Here is a 17,590-nt window from a genome sequence, read left to right on the forward strand (position 1 = left end):
CCGTAGGAGCGTTTGATGAAACGCAAAAAAAGAGGTGATACTGTAGTACTGGTAAGGCAAATGTGCATTCAATCAGCGCTCGAGTAGTCATCTCTTCTTCAGCTGGGTTGATCCTCTTTCTTCTCTTTGTTGAAAAGAAGACCACTGCACTTGATTCACGCTTTAAAGCGAGTGCGTTCGTCACACGCTTAACAGCCGCGTCCTGGCCAACACTTCCGAGTTCGAGGGGATGTTCGTGGATCATGTGCTTGCGAATACTTGCACTACTTCCGGACTTGTACTGAAACGTAATTTTGCACTTGAGACGGTAGGCTAATTCTGCATTCGTTGTTTTCCACGCCGTTTGGCCTGCTGGCGTCTTGGTGCTGGGCGCTACAAGACGAACGAATGACCAGTATTCTTGCTTATGAACACGTGGCATCTTGAACAGTGGAAGTGGAGGGGTGACGATGGTGGAGGTGTGTCGTCTTCAGTGGTGACTGGTTGAGCAAGCTGTAGCCCCGGTCAATTTGCTGTAGAGTCTAGTAGACAGAGGCTCTGGTCCAAAGCAGATTTCAAATCCTCTGTTACGTCTCGAAAACGTTGACCTTACGTCTAGTCTTTTTTTGGATTTTAAGTTTACGTTTTCTTACGTCCCCGTCTCTAGCTCCGTGTCGGCCAAAGCGAAGCCCCGGCGGTAGCTCCGATGATCGCTGGACTTTTGTGAACTACATTCACCCTAACATGCGCATGCGTAAGACAAACGATGTCGGTGTCTTATGATCGCCTGCTGGTATCGGTGAGTACGTGTTTGCTCGGTGAGAGGGCAAGGTTATGAACGGCCATTGGTACGAAGTCTCCCATGGCGCGCAGCACCGCGGGTAGAAACTGGGCAGCGCTCAGACCGGACGCGGCTTCGGGCAGCAGCAGGTCGCGAAGGTGTGTAACGTCCAAGGGGCAGATCTCAAAACGGTACCCACGTCCATCGCCGCGGTCGTGGGGGCTTAAGACGTTTTTCCAGGGCGGGTTTAAGGAGCTATCGTGTGGTAAGGTTAGAGTATCAGATGGGGCAGGAGCTGCAATGGGCTTGGATCTTTTTGGCGATCGCTTAGCTGAACGGGGTGTATAAAGAAGGAGGGGTGCTAAGAGTAATCTGGTTTGTGCCGGCATTGGGGTGCTGTGAAAAGTGGTAAGATCATATCACTCGCGTCGTGAGTGCGCTGGTCCAACGCCGATGGGCGCGGGGTGAGCGGCATGCTGAGCACGGTCGCGCCTGGAGTGACTTAGAAGGTGTACGACAATGGCCTATTGGGCTAATGGCCAGTGCCGACGAGCTCGCAATGTAAGGGTTCCGGATGACGTGAGGTGCACCAGCAGGGGATAGCTTGCAGCAGTGTTGGTTAAACCACTGGTGGTATACTCCATTAACACCAATCACCATGGTTGTCCGTTTTTTTTCTGGAGTTTTGGTGGCGTTACTATGGTTATTTGGTGTTATTACTGGCAATTAGTATGGTGTACGCATTGTGTATGTAATGTTGCTACACGAAAAAAAACTCAAGCTGGGTACGCTCAAGATGCGACCAAGCTCCACCACACGAAGTTAGCGGCGGTGTGGTGGCTACGGGGGCAGCTGTGGTCGACCAAGTGGACGAGTTCATGGCACTGGATTCAGAACTTCCTATGCTACCTGTTGTACTTAAGAATGATGACGAAATGACAGTGTCCGCTGAGACGACGCTGATCTTCTTGAACACGACGTACTCCTCTGCTGCAAGACTGAGCGAGCTGTCGCCTGGTAGCTCCACTAGACCCACAATGATGTAGTCTTCTGCTGTCGGTAGCGTGAACGTATTGGTCTTTAGAGCCTTAGCGCCGGCCGTAGCGAAAGCTCCACGGTGGAGACGGAGACGCGTGAGGAGACGGAGACGGAGGTGAGCGGTCTCGCGACGACGTCGACGTCGACGTCTGGTGGCCGCGCTATTCGGTCGACCGTGGAGGCCGGTGCAGCCCCGGGTGAGTCGGCTTAGACGGAGGTGTTCCAGTCGCAGGAGGCCGACGGCAGCATCGTGACGAAGACGGTGAAGACGACGACGCGTACTTCGACGAGTGCCAGCGGCGAGCTGGTGAGGACGGTCGAGGTGGAGACCACAACGGAGACGGAGACGACGTCTGGCGAGAAAACCACGACGGTGGAGACGGAGGTGAGCGGTCTCGCGACGACGTCGACGTCTGGTGGCCGCGCTATTCGGTCGACCGTGGAGGCCGGTGCGGCCCCGGGTGAGTCGGTTCAGACGGAGGTGTTCCAGTCGCAGGAGGTCGACGGCAGCATACGGTGAAGACGATGACGCTGTTGGGTTGGTATGCAAAGTAAAGCACACTTCCTGCATTTCATACGAGCTACCAGCTGCCGGGGTCCGCGCGCGTAAATCGCCGATAATAGTAAACGCCGATGCGGCACAGGGAGCCTATCGTTGTCAGCGGGGTCTTGTTTAACAGCTTTTGAGCGGCATTGGTGTGTAAAGGATGTAAAAATAGAGCGAGCAACATGAGCGGCTGCTCACACTGCTTCCATCGTTGCTCCACTTGCTTGATAAGGTTGCGCGTGCCAAACGGACGCACCGAAAATCCTTTGAATATATCCATGTAGCACACACCAACATCCGCGAGCGAGTTCTCGTCGCGCTGCAACTTCAAAGAGGCAAATGCAAGCGGACGCACCACCTCTTCAGCGTCTTTAAGCCGTTCCCAAAATGATCCTCTGCTAAAAACGCGTGCAGCATCAGGAAAATCATCGCCAGCTCGAAACTTAAACTCTAGTAGCTCAAGCGCACTTTGAACGCGCAACAACGATGCAAAACATCCATGCATGCTGTTCCAACGGGTTTCACATAATTGTTTCAGATTCAGGAAATATCCATAAGTATCCACCATGCACGTCCTTGCTTCGACTAACCACTTTGCGGAAGACGCATTCAGAGCATTGACCGCGTCTGATGCTTGCTTGGTGACCTCAGAAAAATCTGACTTCAGAACTGCCTTGACTAAATTGTTTAGATCATGAGCAAAACAGATCTGAAATGAGATATGCGGCCACCGTAGACTTAAAATTCGTCGTGCCCGCGCGCATTGTCCGGCATTATCGGTAACAACGCCACCAATTGTCCAACCATCACTCTGCATCTTTTCCATCACACCTTCCATTTGCTCCGCAATTGCGATAGCGTCATGCCTGGGTCCCGTAGGAAGCAAAGCGTATGTCATACCACACCCAAAAAGAACCAATTGGCAACCAAGCAAGTGAGCGCGAGAAATGTTCTGCCAAACATCACTTAAGAAATTCACGCGCGCGCCTTCATTAGCACATTGTACATTACGAAGTGCCGTGCTATCTTGGCTCTCGCAGTCGAAAGCGTACGCGTCTAGAATGGGTCCACCAAGCTTCTTGCGGGTTGGTAGTGGGAAGATGTCAGCGATCATCTTGCTTACGTGACGCAGAAAACGCACAGTAGATAGCGCTCAATAAAACTGTCAGGAAGCCGATTATCAGCTTGAAACTCAACTAGTAATCTCATGAAGATCTCTCCCTCCGCGTCATGCGATGGTCCTGAAAAAAACTGGTCGATACGCTTCTGTCTTTTCTCACTTCGTGTCGAGGACGCATCGTCGTGAACAGACGAACTGCTATTACGTTGAAAGGCTGTTGAGCTGGAAGAACGGCTAGCAGCTTCCACAGAGTTGCGTGTTTGAATATAGGCTTGATAGAATTTGAGATGGCTTCTATAGTTTTCCGGTCTCCCTCGAATTCTCTTCGGCTCAGGGACAGGAGGCTCGTGCGGTGTTGCGCGGTGACTACCCTCAGCTGGCTGCCGCGAAGCACGATACCCATTGTTGCAGTGGTTGCAAATGTGGTATGTCCGGTTGTTACCGGCGTCTTCATGCAAGTCTGTGAACTCGTCGCGCTCTTGGCACGATGGGTGGCCCATGCTTCGGTACGGTGAAGTGTTCGATGTGCGATAGCTAAATACACTTGTCGAGCGTGCGTATTTCAGAAATAGAGACTTGCTGTATGTGGTATCAGTATTACTTTGACTGTGGAGACCGGATCACTCCGTCCAGTGAATCACCACCAACCGCCAGGTGCACTGGTTTTACACTGGTGTTTTCTACACCAAAACCATGGTTTATCCAGGATTTTTGATAAAACCATTAAATCCAAAAACCAAAAACCAGCCAACACTGCTTGCAGGATGGCTTGGGATGGGCGCGGATGTGGTGGTCTAAAGGGCACTGGCCAAGGCGGTCGAGGGCGATCAATAACGGCGCCGCAGGACGTCGTTCAGGCACATTCCGAGTTGGTGGGGAAGGGGATGGATGCCGTCGAAGATGAAGCCGGTCCGAGTGCAGGCAAAAGTGTTGTTGGCTGAAAACTCCCAAGACTGACAAACACAGGAATACCCGGCTATTAGGAGCACAAAGACACTGAGACGACCCAAAGTTATGGTTCTTCTAATTAAACAGCGCTTGGTTTGCAAGGACATTATCGCCCGTTTGAACAGCCAAAAGTAACACAAACGTATTTAACGTAAGTGTTGATGCTGGGGTGGTTAAGTAGCCCACCAAAAATAGCTTTAAAGTAGTACAGGTTGGAGACACTTTAAATTCATATTGAATCTTCATGCTCACACCACAGAACATACCCCGCCGCGCTAGAGCCATGCCCAGCGCTTACATCACTTAAAGCCGGGCCTTAGCCTTGCTTAACTGCCACCGGAATCAGGCAGCAAAGTAGAGTACTACGCGCGGCGAATTTTCTGTGGTGACCCATGCGTGCCACTGCTTACAATGTTTCCACTCGATCGCGGCAATGAACCACCAACAACCGAGCCACGTACGTGTGATGTAGTGATATCTCCAGGGTTGCGGATAATCGTCTGTCAGCAAAGATGCGGCACCGCCGAAGATGTTCAAGCGACGAACCCTCGGTCATGTGATGTACGGAGACTCCAAGGTGCAAGAGCCTCGACGGTGTCACTACAGAACACTCAGCAGATATTGGATACGGTCTACATGTCTCTTAATCTAGGCTGTCCTTGTTAGTAATAATGGACTGGCCGGATTCGCATTCAGCGGACCATCTACGGTACGAACCCTCGGTGGCGGTTGGGATGAGTTCGCGGAAGACTCAGTGACCCTTAGAAGGCACGTACACTGTCTAGGACAAGGCGCGGACCGTTAAAGATACTCATGCGACGGTGCAGACGACGCTTGGCGTGCAAGAAGATCCATGACGGATCATTGTTCACTTGATATGTGTATACTTGATTCGGACTTCTTATTAGGAATAGGCCCGAAAGGGTAAGCTTAAATACAGAACAGAGTTTCCACTCAAGCACACATAGCGACGCCCGGCTTCAAGGTAAGCGTCTGGTCAAGCTTGTTTGAGTGTGTTATGCCTGACGGTGAACTCGAAGCTCTGTAGCGAGGGTTCATCCGGCAAGGCCAAGAGACAGTGTATTTTAGCCGATTACTATCGGGAGGTTTTACATGACGGCTTATTGTTTCCTATTTGCACAACTAGGAGTGCTTCGATTGCCTCCCTTTTATTCTTCCAACCAAGTGTTGAACACTCGGTGACCTCGTAAAAGGCTTACCCGTACCTGGTACCTTTCCGCTGTTGGGACCACGAGGATTCATAATACCTGCTAGCTTTGCTCGTGCTAGTAGCGTGTTCCTATTTTTACTGGTTGGCCTATATAAGTAGCTTACATGGTCTAGTTTGTCCCGGTGCAAGGGCAGAAGTGGGGTCTTCAGGTCCGCCCGAACGATCGTTTACTATCCTAGTCGACGTACTGCTGTGGAAAAGTCCAAACTACATTTGTAGCTAGAGTTCACGTGGTAATTCCAGCACCACAACTGGTGCCGCGACCCGGGAACAGATTGTGACCATTGTGAACTGTTCGTATGTCCTTCCAGTTGACGAGCTACCAAGAGAAGAAGAACAAGAAAAAGAAATCAAGAAATATGGCGAAAGGACAACCGACTGTACCTGCTACGCCTGTCAAGTCTGGCGGAGCTCACAACGAGGGTTCAAGTCCGACTGCACGCTTTGCAGCCGCCACTGAGCGTTCGTTAAGCTTTGACGACGAGGCGGACATCGGTCCTGACGCCCACGATTTTGACGATTGCGAAGATAAGACGCCAGCTCCAGAGCCAGGCGCAGCGACGCCGCAGACGGTCACGCTATCATCGGGGCTGAGCGGGGCGACCAGGTCCCTTTCGAGGAACCTCGCCGACGAGCTCGATGATGTTGCGGGACCGGAACCGGCATACGATGATTATGATGATGGGACCGAGGGCTTTAAACCTTCGGTGGCGAGCGCAAAGCATCCAGCACTGCTGAAGGCACCTCGCCCACCTATTAATGGTGATACACCAGCCGCCAAGCGCGTTTTCGACTGCGTACAAGCGCTAATGCAGAATGATGAGTGGATGCAGCTGCTCAAGCCCATCCCCAAAAGAAAGGCCGACTGGCCCGCGCTTGCGCAGGAACTTAAATACCCTGTTCACTCGGTGTCGACTAGCCAAGTTGCCAATGATTCAGTTTCGCTACTGTTGTCGCTGGGCTTCGAGAATGAAACGTACCCATCAACGATGTCGCTCCAAGATTGGTGTCCTCATGAAGCCGGAGCCGCTCTCCAGATATGGAAGAAGAAGCCTCGGAAGTCATTTGGCGCTGTTGGCTACCACGCTGGAAAGCAGCCTGTGAGTCGGCCGACCGTTCATGATAATATCCGTCCACGATTCCGCTGCCGCAGACACCCGTACTCCTCCGACCAAGTGTGGAGCTGAGCGTGGTGTCTTTGGCACTATCGAAGGTTTAACCGTACTTTCATGACTCGCACATGGTTACGCCATGTTCCGAGAACCGTACGCAACGCGTGTACGCTGGTAACAAGGGTTCGTTCGGTCGCCGGGGTGGTGCACGAGCTTCCAAACGTGGTGCCGGACGTCGTCAGGTTGACAGCGATGTTTCGTCAAGTGACGATGACATTTTGGTGCGTACGTTCGACGAGGAATATCATCACGTCGAGTTGATGCGTCAGATTAACGAGCTGGCAACGCCGAACGACGTGGAACCGACACCGAGGAATCGCATCAAGCCGTTCTCAGGCTCAACAAGAGCGAGAACTGTATGCAGTGGCTCCGTGGGTCGTGTATTGGATGACTAGAACGCACACAGATGCCGACAAATGGTGCATTCCGTTTAAGCTAAGTCTCCGGGACGGAGCCATTCGTTGGTTCCGTCAACTTCCGAAGAAGTCGAAGCACAAGTGGAAGTGGAAGCTGTTGAGCGATGCACATCCGCTACTACTGCTCGCAGTAAACACAGATGGCATTGTCCCGTTTCTACTCTGCAAAGCGGGAACGTAACGAACATCTGTGTGACCACATAAACAGGCTGAATGGCTACGCTCGGACCGTCCGTCTACATTTCAAGAAAAGTGGTCGCGACGCGAAAGTACACGAACAGCAGTTCCTTGCAACATGCGATGATGACAAGTTGGCGGAGAGTCTTTACCACGCGCGAGTTGCCGACATCCACGAGCTCGAAGAGATCATCGAAGATGTTTTCAAGGACAAGGAGAGAATAGCCAAGCGCGACAGTGAGTATCGATACTCCAAGAATCGTGACGCGCGACGCGACGATGCGTACGCCCGCAACAACCGACGTGATGACCATCGCCGCGATGACAACCGCAATAAATCAAGAGTGACGCTCATTGAAGTCACTGTGGATGACCTACTAGCTGAATTGGAGGGTAGAGAAGCTGCTCAGGGGGCACCAAGTATTCAAATGAAGATCCAAACACTAACAACGATATCCAAGACGAGTATAACGACTTTCAGCCTGAAAATACGGATGATGATTTCTCATAGGATGAAAGTGACCGATACCTCACCGCGGCTACCGAAATGAGCGCCGTGCAGCCGCTGAAGGTACCTACGCACGCTCAGACAATCTTCAGACGCGTCGGAACACGCTTGATCGCGAGAATGGCTTCAAACAAGATTTCCGAGGTAATGACCGTGGGTTTAATCAGGACCAACGCAGTCGGCGCGACTTCAACCGCGACAACAGACGCCCACAGCACGGACCATGCGCGGTGTGTAGTGGTCTGAGTCACTCCGCCCACTGCTACAACAAGCGATGCAAGCTCTGCAATCAACTCCACGATGCCGGACAGTGCGAACGTTTCCGCAACTTCAAAGACCTTGTCAAATTCGTGCGCACCAAAGGCACGAAGGAGGAACTCCCGCCAGAGCTTAAGGCCGCCGTTCAAGAACGTCATTTAAACTAGGCAGCCCGCCAACTACAACTGGGTTGGAGACTTTCGGGCTAACACAGTCAGTCGAGCCTTCAATGGAAGCAGAGTGTATCTTTGCTTTCATGGGGCAGAGTGAATGGCCTTAAGATTACGTAACAAGTGTGAACGCGGCGGAAAATGAAAAGGAGAGGAATAGAATCATCGGTGGAGGTGTTAGAGAGAGAGTGGAGTGTGCTGATGCGGATGAAGGCATCAGCGAGGATTCGTTCGGCGTGCTTTCGAGTGCAACGCGAGATGAGCCCAAGGGTCACTCCAAGATGATGAAGTTGAACCCTGGCGAGAGACAGGGGGGGGGTCGGCCAAGAAATTCGACCGAAGGATAAGAATGAGAGCTCTGGTGCAAGGCGCTGGGAAACAACAAGCACACGAGGATCCTCCTCGACACAGGAGTGAACGTGAGCGTGATCACTGACGCCTTTGCCAAGAAGTTGCGGCTCCGAGACGTACCAGATCACGGACGCCGTATTGACATTCAAGGAATCAGCGAAGGCAAGGTGTCTACGACACGACGAGCGTGCGTCAAACTTACGCTCGGATGTGAGATGGTGTACGAATTCGAGATGTGGGTCATGGCGCATAGCGCAGGCATCAACGTGGTACTCGGGACCTCCTTTATGATCCCAGCTGGGATCCGGTTGGACCTGTTTCACGGCGCGGCGCAATTACCGCACGAAGTTCAAATCCTACTGATCAAGACCAAGAACATGATCGACAGCGAAGAGTACGGCTTCCATATTAACGCCGGGCTGTCCGAGCGTTTGGACATTCAAGCGCACGAGTGGCGAGAATATCGACTAGCGAAGCGTCAAGTCGGGCTGGAAGAACACGTACTGTGGGTTTGTCGAACGGACAAGCTAATCCCGTTAGTGGCGAGGTTTCGACGGGGACGGTCTCAGAGTATTCGGTTGACCAATGTGTCTGAGCAAACTGTGTACCTAGCAGCACATGGCTTGATCGCGATGTTGATTCCAGATGTGGATTTGCCGCGATGCGACGGCTATGTGCGACAGGACTCCAAGAAGTACCAAGATTGGCAAGTGCTGGCCTATGAAGGTTGCAAAGACCGCGAGCTCTTTCAGCATGAGTGCGAGATCTATGAGCAACGGCTTGCAACTCAGCCTTCGGAAGTCGAGCGATCAGACTACCCAGAACCCCGTGGAGTGCTAGTAAGGCCTCTTGAAGACTAAGGACTCTGGAGATCGTCTGACATGTGTAGAGCGCTGGGCGATGATCATAGAGGAACGTGAACGAGTGGAGGCCCGTCTGGCGTCTAGGGTGACGGCCGGAGACTCGGCGGATGTCCAATTTTCCGAAAAGCCTTTGGACACTTGTACGCCAGATCACGGCGGAGGCAATAATGCAAACGAATCCTCGCTAGCGCGTACACACGAACTACTGAGCTCAGTAAACGTTGTGTATACGCCAACGAGTTTTCGTTTCGAGTCTGGGGTGACAATGAAAGCGACAGGTAACAGCACTGGATCAGATGGAGTCACTAGTCTCGACGATGTTGTCCCGGCCTTGTGCGCAGCCAAATTTGCGAACAAATCATAAGTGATTGGTCCAGAGGATATAGTCGTCGCACTGAAGGTAGTGACTACGGCACCGAGTGTTCGAAGCGGGATTGGAGCGAATGCCGGACTGTCAAGACAACAGTCATCCGAGGCGCTGAACAAAAGTCAACAGCCCAATATATCGGCTGCCTGCGCATACAATATTGCGAACAAAGACTCGCCAGGTGGCTTAGCGATGGGAAACCAGACGGAGAAGGGGATGGACCCAGTACCGAGTGTTCAAATCAAAGACGATGCCGACGTTGAGGCGAGGAAAGAGTCCGTCGCGACTTTGGACGAGACGTACAAGTCAGTTGCTCGCGAGCTAACAACCGAAGGAAATGAAGCAACGGGGGACACAAGAAGTGATTTTGGCGAGCACCCAGGCCTTACCGAAGAAATCAACACGACAATAGACTACAATGCGCCCAATGTTGCTGATCGTCAGCTGTCGCCCGATCGCCGAGAACGTCTGGTAGCAACGCTGAAGAACCAAGAGCACATCCTGATTGCTAGTGGTAACGCACTGCCTCCGCCAGCCTACAGCGCGGTATGCGAAATCGACACGCAGGGGCATGCCCCAATACAACAGCGTGCCCGACGCGTGCCCCTACGATTTCTCGGCAAACTGTACGAGCTGCTTCGTGCTCTGCTGCGAGCAGGACTGATCGTCTTTTCAGACAGTCCATGGGCATCGCCGATTGTGATTGTGATGCAAAAGAACCATCTGTACATCCGGCTCTGCATTGATTACAATATGGTGATTACCATCATCGCAATCATGTAGTATGCAATGCCGCTAGTCAACGACCTGTTAACCGATCTCGAGTGTTACCTATGGTTCTGCTCGCTGGATGCTGCTAGCGGATTCTGGGCGGTCATGATGACCTTGCGAGCACGTAAAGTGTCGGCGTTTGTCTGCGCACTCGGGCACTTCGAGTTTTTGTTGCGCATGTCCTTCGGCTTAAAGCACGCACCGATGATCTACCTGCGCATGATTGACAACGCGCTGTGGGGGTTCGTTCAGCCAAAACAAGGTTCGTTTGAATATTCGGAGAGGATGCGTTTAGCTGAAGAAAAGGTCAAGGAATGTCGTGGGCCAAGCACCGAGGGTTCGTTTCAAACGGAGTTCGCGGCATACCGCGAAACACCGGTGGAGGCCGACCCTGTACTACAGCTCGTCAACATCTTGTCGCTGTTATGTTTACGAACGGGGAACCAGACGAATCATCGCTGGTACCTGTGTTTGGTCGACGATCGTTTGTGGATGATATTTGCTTCGGTGGCGAGGATTTCGATAGCTGCCTGGCGACGCTGGACCGATTGCTGGCTAGATTTGCACAGTCATTAGTTTCACCAAGAGCATCTTCTGCCAGCCCAAGGTGGACTCTGTCGCATAAAATTTCGCCAGAAGGTATCAAAGCTGATCCGAAGAAGCTTGCAGCCATCACCGAGCTTTCGTTTCCAACGAGCAAGCGGGGCATGCAGCCGCTCCTTGAAGCGGTTAATTACTACAGCCGCTTTACCAAGACGTTGCTGTCTACGGTGCGGCGCTGTACCAGATTGAAGATGAAGACTTTATCGCTGAAAGTGGCATGTCGTTCATTCGAGAAATTGAAGGCGAGTGTTTCACATTTACCCATCCTAAGGCACTTCGATCGGTCGAAGATAAGCTGTATTTAAAATCACGTTATTATTCTAGCAATCGCTCCCACGAGAAACCTGAATCATTACTGGTGTGCAGCGTAGCTGACACCTTGGGTGACCCATTTGACGTGTGTCGCACAAAGCTGTTGACAATTGAGCGGGGAGATGCTGGTCGCCAGGCTCTTGACGCTGGTGGCGATCGGGGCGATCGTGTGGTGACTGATGTTGACAATCTTGACGTGGACGACTCACACGCGCTACATGTTTAGCTTGTCGTAATAGAGACTATGGAAATATTATCACTGGATGGGATTGCGAGTGCCGTACCAAGTGCTTTCAAGCGTTGACAGCAGTGGCACAATGTAGCCTACCCTCATCGTCGACGGCTCCTACCATTCGCGAGGCATCACCGGCTTCGTATCTTGTTTGGGTCGCTTATGGCGCCCAAGCCCAAGCTCCTGCGTAACGAGGTTGTGTGGAGGTGGACGGAGGCTCCAAACATTGCGTTCGAGCGCAATCACCTATTGACTCAAAAATCGGCGTTGGCTTATTTTGACTTCCAGTTGCCGTTCCGACTCGTCACTGATGCCAGTAGGGTCAGGCTAGGAGCGTGTTTCTGCAGAATCAGGGTATCGTTCGGCAACTTATAGCTTACGCGAGTAAAGGGAACAGCCCAACTCCATCGCGCTACGGGATTACAAAACTGGAGTGGTTAGCGGTTGTGAGGTTGATTAGGCGGTCGGCTATTCTACCTAAGTGGAGGTCCTTCCGTCCGCGGGTAGGGTAGTCCGATCTACTATTTTAACCGCTAACCGGTACTAAAATGGCTCTTGGCTAGCTCTAATTCGTAGCGTACATGACCACCGGGAGCAATGTACTGGTGGATGCATTATCGAGAGCCCGATTGAGAGTGTTAACGACAGCAGGGTAACGACGACCACGAAGACACATTGACGTTATTAGGACTGGTGATGAGGTGGCGCGGCCTGAGCGAGGAGACGAAGAAGCAGCTCGGCCAAGGACGACAGGGCGTCCGTGTTGAGTACTATGTATAGTACCAGCATGTATGGGGAGTCGTAGATGCGACAATTGATATGGCAACGACGAAAGGTGATACGCCAAGCCCGATCTGGATGAAAAGAAATAGATTGCAACAAGCGGCTGGTTGGGGAACCAACCGACACGACGGACGGCAGGTCACCACAGCAAGAATCAAAAAGCGTATGGGATGCGGTGGCGAGAGCGGCACAGCTGCACTTCGCTCAAGAACAACAACGAGGAACCAGTTGTGTAGCCCTTGATGCGAGCATCCAAGCGACGAGCGGAGGCGGCTCAGACAACATAAGTGGAATCGATGAGACGGCGAATAGGACGTGGGAGACGCTAGTGTCAAATGAAACGCCACCAGCTCCTCTTGTGAATAGTGTTGGCTTGGTTCGCAATTAAAATGGATTTTTGTCGACAAAATTAATATAAAATAGAATTTATTTGCAAACAAAACACACGGAATCACTCCGAACGTCGACATCACACAGTGGAATCCGCACTTCATCTGGGCGGTGATGTCGTGGGGACCACCTCCAAGCGGCGTCGGCTTTACAAGCCAAGCGCATGAAAGAAGGTATTCAAGAAAAATCGTGAAGAAGCATCGTGCATCCTCAATTCCTGTCTCCGCGCCCAGCACCTTCCGGTCTCGGGTTTGTGCGACGGTTTAGTAGTCGCCTGTCCATCGTCGACCCCTATCCAGCGGCTGCCAACGAGGTGTCGCCGGACTTGCATATGCGACGTCGACACAAACGGAATTGTCGGCCGACGATTCATCCGATGAATAGCTGGAGCTGAATCGTCGCCGAATGCGTACGCGCTTGTTTGGATTTGTGGTGGGTGCACGGCTTTCGCCATGTTGGCGTCGAGAGGGGTGATGGCATCGGACGGCACCTCGAGTTTCTGAAGTTGGCGAAGGGCATCGGTGGCGGACTTCTCGAGCTTCAGAAGTAAGAGATCGATGTCACCTGTTACGATTCCTGTAAGAACAAATCATCTTCAATGGTCAGGACATGTCAAGCTCAGCGAGGAAAGCACAAGGGAGCGCATGACGAAACTTCGGAGGCCAGCACCAGAGTGTCGGCATCCAGTGCTGGAATGGTGACTTGCTGACGGATTATTTTGCTCGCGCGAGCATCAGATGCCCGACCCGGTCGTGTTGCAAGCAACCTTTTTCACAGTGCTTGGCCGGCTGAAGAACCCTAATGAGCCAGGTCCGACAGTAGGCGATGAAGCTTGTGCAACTGGGAAGTGTTGGCTGCTTTTTCGATCTTGAAAAACCCGCGCTCGCGCGCGATCTGTTTTCGAAGCATTGCATTTTCGTCTTTGAAAGGGTAGATGAACTTTTAAAGTCTCACCGTGAGTTCAATGTTGGCGTTGATCATCGCTTGCGCGTCTACTAACTTCCGGAGGGTCGCAGGGTCACAATCCTGCGCTCCCTTGAGCTCCTACTTCAACTTGTCGAGCTCAGGGGTGCCCTGATGAGCGAACAACTCGAGATTAATTTCTCCCCAGTGAATAACTTGTTTTCCAAGGACTGACGAGCGAACTCAATCTTGTCATCCGAAAATCTTCCGAGTCCAGCCGTGACGAATGAACAGTCCCACTGAATGATTGCACGGATTGGATATCATGTTGTACGGATGAATGTGAATCGTCGTCAGACAACAGTAACACCACGGCTCAGCAGCATCCAGAGCGGTGACCTCTGAGCTGAGCGATGTATTTCAAAGCATCGCCCGGATCAAGGTTTGCACCGCACGCTGAGATACCCCGTTGTGGCCCTCCCACAAAACGATAGCCAGCACGAGCGTCCTCGTAAGTCCGCGAAAGCTCTGCCAAGGGAAAAAATACCGTAGGACGATTGGGGTACGGCAGGAGATGAGTGTGTCGACAGATACTATTGCGATACCGAAGAGGGCGAAGTTTGTTTCAGCAACTGTCGAAGATACGCAAAAAAAAGAAAGTGAAGAGGGCTCGCTGAATCGGCCGAGCGTGATGATCTCCTCGACGTTGCAAAAGGGCGACAGCGTCGCCCCCCCCCCGATTGAAGTAGGTACGCGGGCGCTGGTGATTATCATCCAGCATCTCTGGACCGCGCTTGTAAAATCTAAGATCGATGATTGGCGTCAACGACGCCGAAAGTTTACGACGCCGCACGACCGGCTGAATACCGTAGTCGCCACTGGGAAGGCGGACGACGGATCTGTCTGGCGAGGATCGAATTCAGGCAAGAGCGCAGCCACAATAGCTACCCCAGGACTGGACCGCGTTTGGCCCGCCGACGACGCTTCGCTGTCATCGCGAGGATGTTCCGCAGGCGCCGCGGGAGCAGGTACAGACGACGCTACACCTGAAGGGGAAAGAAGCGAAGCCACCGGGGTAAAGAGCGTGAAATAGGTGGCGGTGTATCGACGACGAATATGAAGACCCCCCCCCCTCATACTCATCGACAAATGGAGCCGACAGGGACGCCGGTTCTTCTTCACCCGATGATATCTCAGTAACCTCGGAATAGATCCCAAGAACATCGCTGTCAGACGCCAATTCTTGGTCAGCCACCAACGCCGACTTGAACATCGACCGGTACGACGATTGCCGACGCGGTGTCGGCTGACCTCCAGACCCAGAACTAGAACCAAATGGCGAGTCTGTTGCTTACTTCGCTGTGCTGTCACAGGTGCCCGAAACGACGCCTGAGCCTTAAGTGACGGCAACTTGTTGCCGAACATTGCCGAAGGTTACCGACGTGACCCCGATCGACCATTCACACCCGCCGTACCGCTATAGCCCTGCGCAAGATTACGGGAGGAAGCAAAGTGTCGTCAGAAGTATGATGCAACGCAGCGGACGGAGTTATGAGGCCTGGAATCACCGGCGACAAACGGGGAATCGAGTTTGGAGTGGTCTGAGCTGCAAGTGACGGGGGAAGGCTTCTGACGTCATACAACGTGTCGAAAGCCGTCGACGGTTCAGCAGCAACGGGTAAGTACACTTCGTCCACGGCTCGAGCGCTGCCGACTCGATCAATGAATCGCTGGTCATCATAGGGGGGCCGTCGAGCCATCGCCAGCACCAGCATCAGCTCTTTGGTCACTGTGGCGAGCTGTGACAAAGACACATCCAACCTTTGGCACGATACGGCTCCGGCGATCTCGTCAACGATATTGCGCAGCGTGTCCTCGCTTATGCCGGGGATGGCCGTCCGAGGAGTGAAGTCGTGGCTGATGACAGCCGACGATGCCTGGTGAGTCGTCGGTGAAGGAGCAGGCAACCCAGCGGCATCGCCAGTAGCATCGGAGCGAAAAGCAAGGGAGCCGAGACGCCATCTAGACTAGGTGGGTCGCTGCCAGAACGCTGCGAGCTGAGAAGGTGAGCAGGGAAACGAGCGAGAAGTGAATCGATGACAGCAAATGTACCGGCGACGACAAATACCCGGTGAGGTTGAGAGCTCGGGCAGTAGTGCGGTGTACAAAGCCGCTCATGGGGTCAAGTCGCGAAACTCCAAGACGCTCACTAAGCTCCGTTGTTTGAGACTTGCCGTGGGCAGTTGTGATATTGACAATTGTCTGGCGACAAGGGTTGATTCACAAAATATCGCCAAAGTGTTTCAAGGAGGGCTAGTGGCGTTTTCGGTCTATGGGCTAGGCCTGTCCATGTTGGCCTCCAACACACAACCTAACCAAACGCTGAGGGATCAGTTAAGTTGGTTTCCAACTCAGCCGAACTCACGATAAAACCCTCTTCAAACAGATAACAATGTTAATGTTCGCTCACATGCTCGTCGAGTCTCCATGCCATCAAAAGCTTCACTGCTGGCGAGTCGCCGCCGCGTACAACCGTGTCAAAGGGGGCGCTCTCGGACATAATACAATCCAAATCTCGCTGCGCTTCGCGGATTCAGCGTTGCCGCCACTGCTCGTTCAAGCTCGCATGAACACTGATGCTGAAACTGACCAGGATATAAAACACATTCTTGTACGGAGTGACGACCGTTGGAGCGATGGCAATCGTCATCTTCTTCAGCTGCTACCAGCTGAAGTTCAGCGCAGCCTTGATGCACTTCACTGCGCAGAATCCAGGTCCGTCTTCTCTATTGATATTAGAATTACCAGCACCACGATCAAGAACAACACTCCACCGCCTCGAAACGTGGCGAGCATCACTGAAAACTGTAGAGGTGAATGGAGGAAGTTCAATTCGTGTCACAGACCTATAGAATTGCTCGAGATGAAATAGTGCTGGTTTGGGGTGCTTTCCGAAGGGTTGATGTGAGCTGTGTGGTAGTTTGAGTGGTCGATCTGTCTGAGGAGCCTCCTATCAGGGAGAATTGATCAAGTTACTGTGCGGCACGATCACAATTTGTGATTCACAAGTATCAACATAAGCCGGAGGTCAGCTTACCCGCGTAAATCGGTAGGTTGTAAAATGCAGGTGTTCCAATGGTTTAAATAAGTATTCGAAGCTACCTTCAGACGAATTTGACTTACTTCCTTTGGGGATACTCGTATCGTTTTCCGCCGGTTTCCACCCGGGGTATACAAAATTGTCGTGAATGAAGCGAAGATCGCGCACCAACGATGGATCGAGAGAGCTGCGCTTGGCTGTTACCGTATTTCCGGCTGAAGAAAAAAACACGCTAGCCATTTTCGGGCAATTGGAGTCAAGTTAGGAAATTCGGAACCACGTTTTTTCCACCACTCCAAAGAATCGACATCAAATGTAACATCCTCCACCTCGTCCAAATAGCGGTACAGTTCGGCTGTACAATGTGTTCGAATACGTCTCTCTCGAGCCGAATTTGTCGACATAATCGCGCTGTACTCGCTTTCCAAACACACCTTCCATGGCAATGGTGCGTTGCTTCTTAGAAAAGGCTGAAGTTTCTTCACATGGGATACTCTCGTCTTGATCACTCATTTGCTGCGCTAGCTGTAAATGACCCAGCATTGCCAAGTCGATGGTGGCGTCAATCAG

At 52.3% G+C, this 17,590-nt stretch overlaps 3 protein-coding genes across 3 annotated transcripts; 1 reads left to right on the forward strand and 2 right to left on the reverse strand.

Moving 5' to 3' along the window:
• Positions 1-2,803: 2,803 nt before the first annotated feature.
• Positions 2,804-3,459, reverse strand: PITG_09321 (uncharacterized protein; the record flags this gene model as incomplete). Its single annotated transcript, XM_002903558.1, has 4 exons — positions 2,804-2,851; positions 2,968-3,054; positions 3,130-3,310; positions 3,398-3,459. The coding sequence occupies 4 exons, from the start codon at positions 3,457-3,459 to the stop codon at positions 2,804-2,806; spliced, it is 378 nt and encodes a 125-aa protein (XP_002903604.1).
• A 9,706-nt stretch (positions 3,460-13,165) lies between these two features.
• On the reverse strand, positions 13,166-13,998 carry PITG_09322 (uncharacterized protein; the record flags this gene model as incomplete). The annotated part of the gene is made up of 2 exons (XM_002903559.1): positions 13,166-13,555; positions 13,972-13,998. 2 exons carry the CDS (start codon positions 13,996-13,998, stop codon positions 13,166-13,168), a joined length of 417 nt encoding a protein of 138 aa, XP_002903605.1.
• A 613-nt stretch (positions 13,999-14,611) lies between these two features.
• Positions 14,612-15,864, forward strand: PITG_09323 (uncharacterized protein; the record flags this gene model as incomplete). Its single annotated transcript, XM_002903560.1, has 4 exons — positions 14,612-14,948; positions 15,404-15,444; positions 15,575-15,598; positions 15,664-15,864. The coding sequence occupies 4 exons, from the start codon at positions 14,612-14,614 to the stop codon at positions 15,862-15,864; spliced, it is 603 nt and encodes a 200-aa protein (XP_002903606.1).
• Positions 15,865-17,590: the final 1,726 nt, after the last annotated feature.

Source organism: Phytophthora infestans, genomic scaffold, assembly GCF_000142945.1.
Source record: "Phytophthora infestans T30-4 supercont1.14 genomic scaffold, whole genome shotgun sequence".
Classification (NCBI taxonomy): Eukaryota; Oomycota; class Peronosporomycetes; order Peronosporales; family Peronosporaceae; genus Phytophthora; species Phytophthora infestans.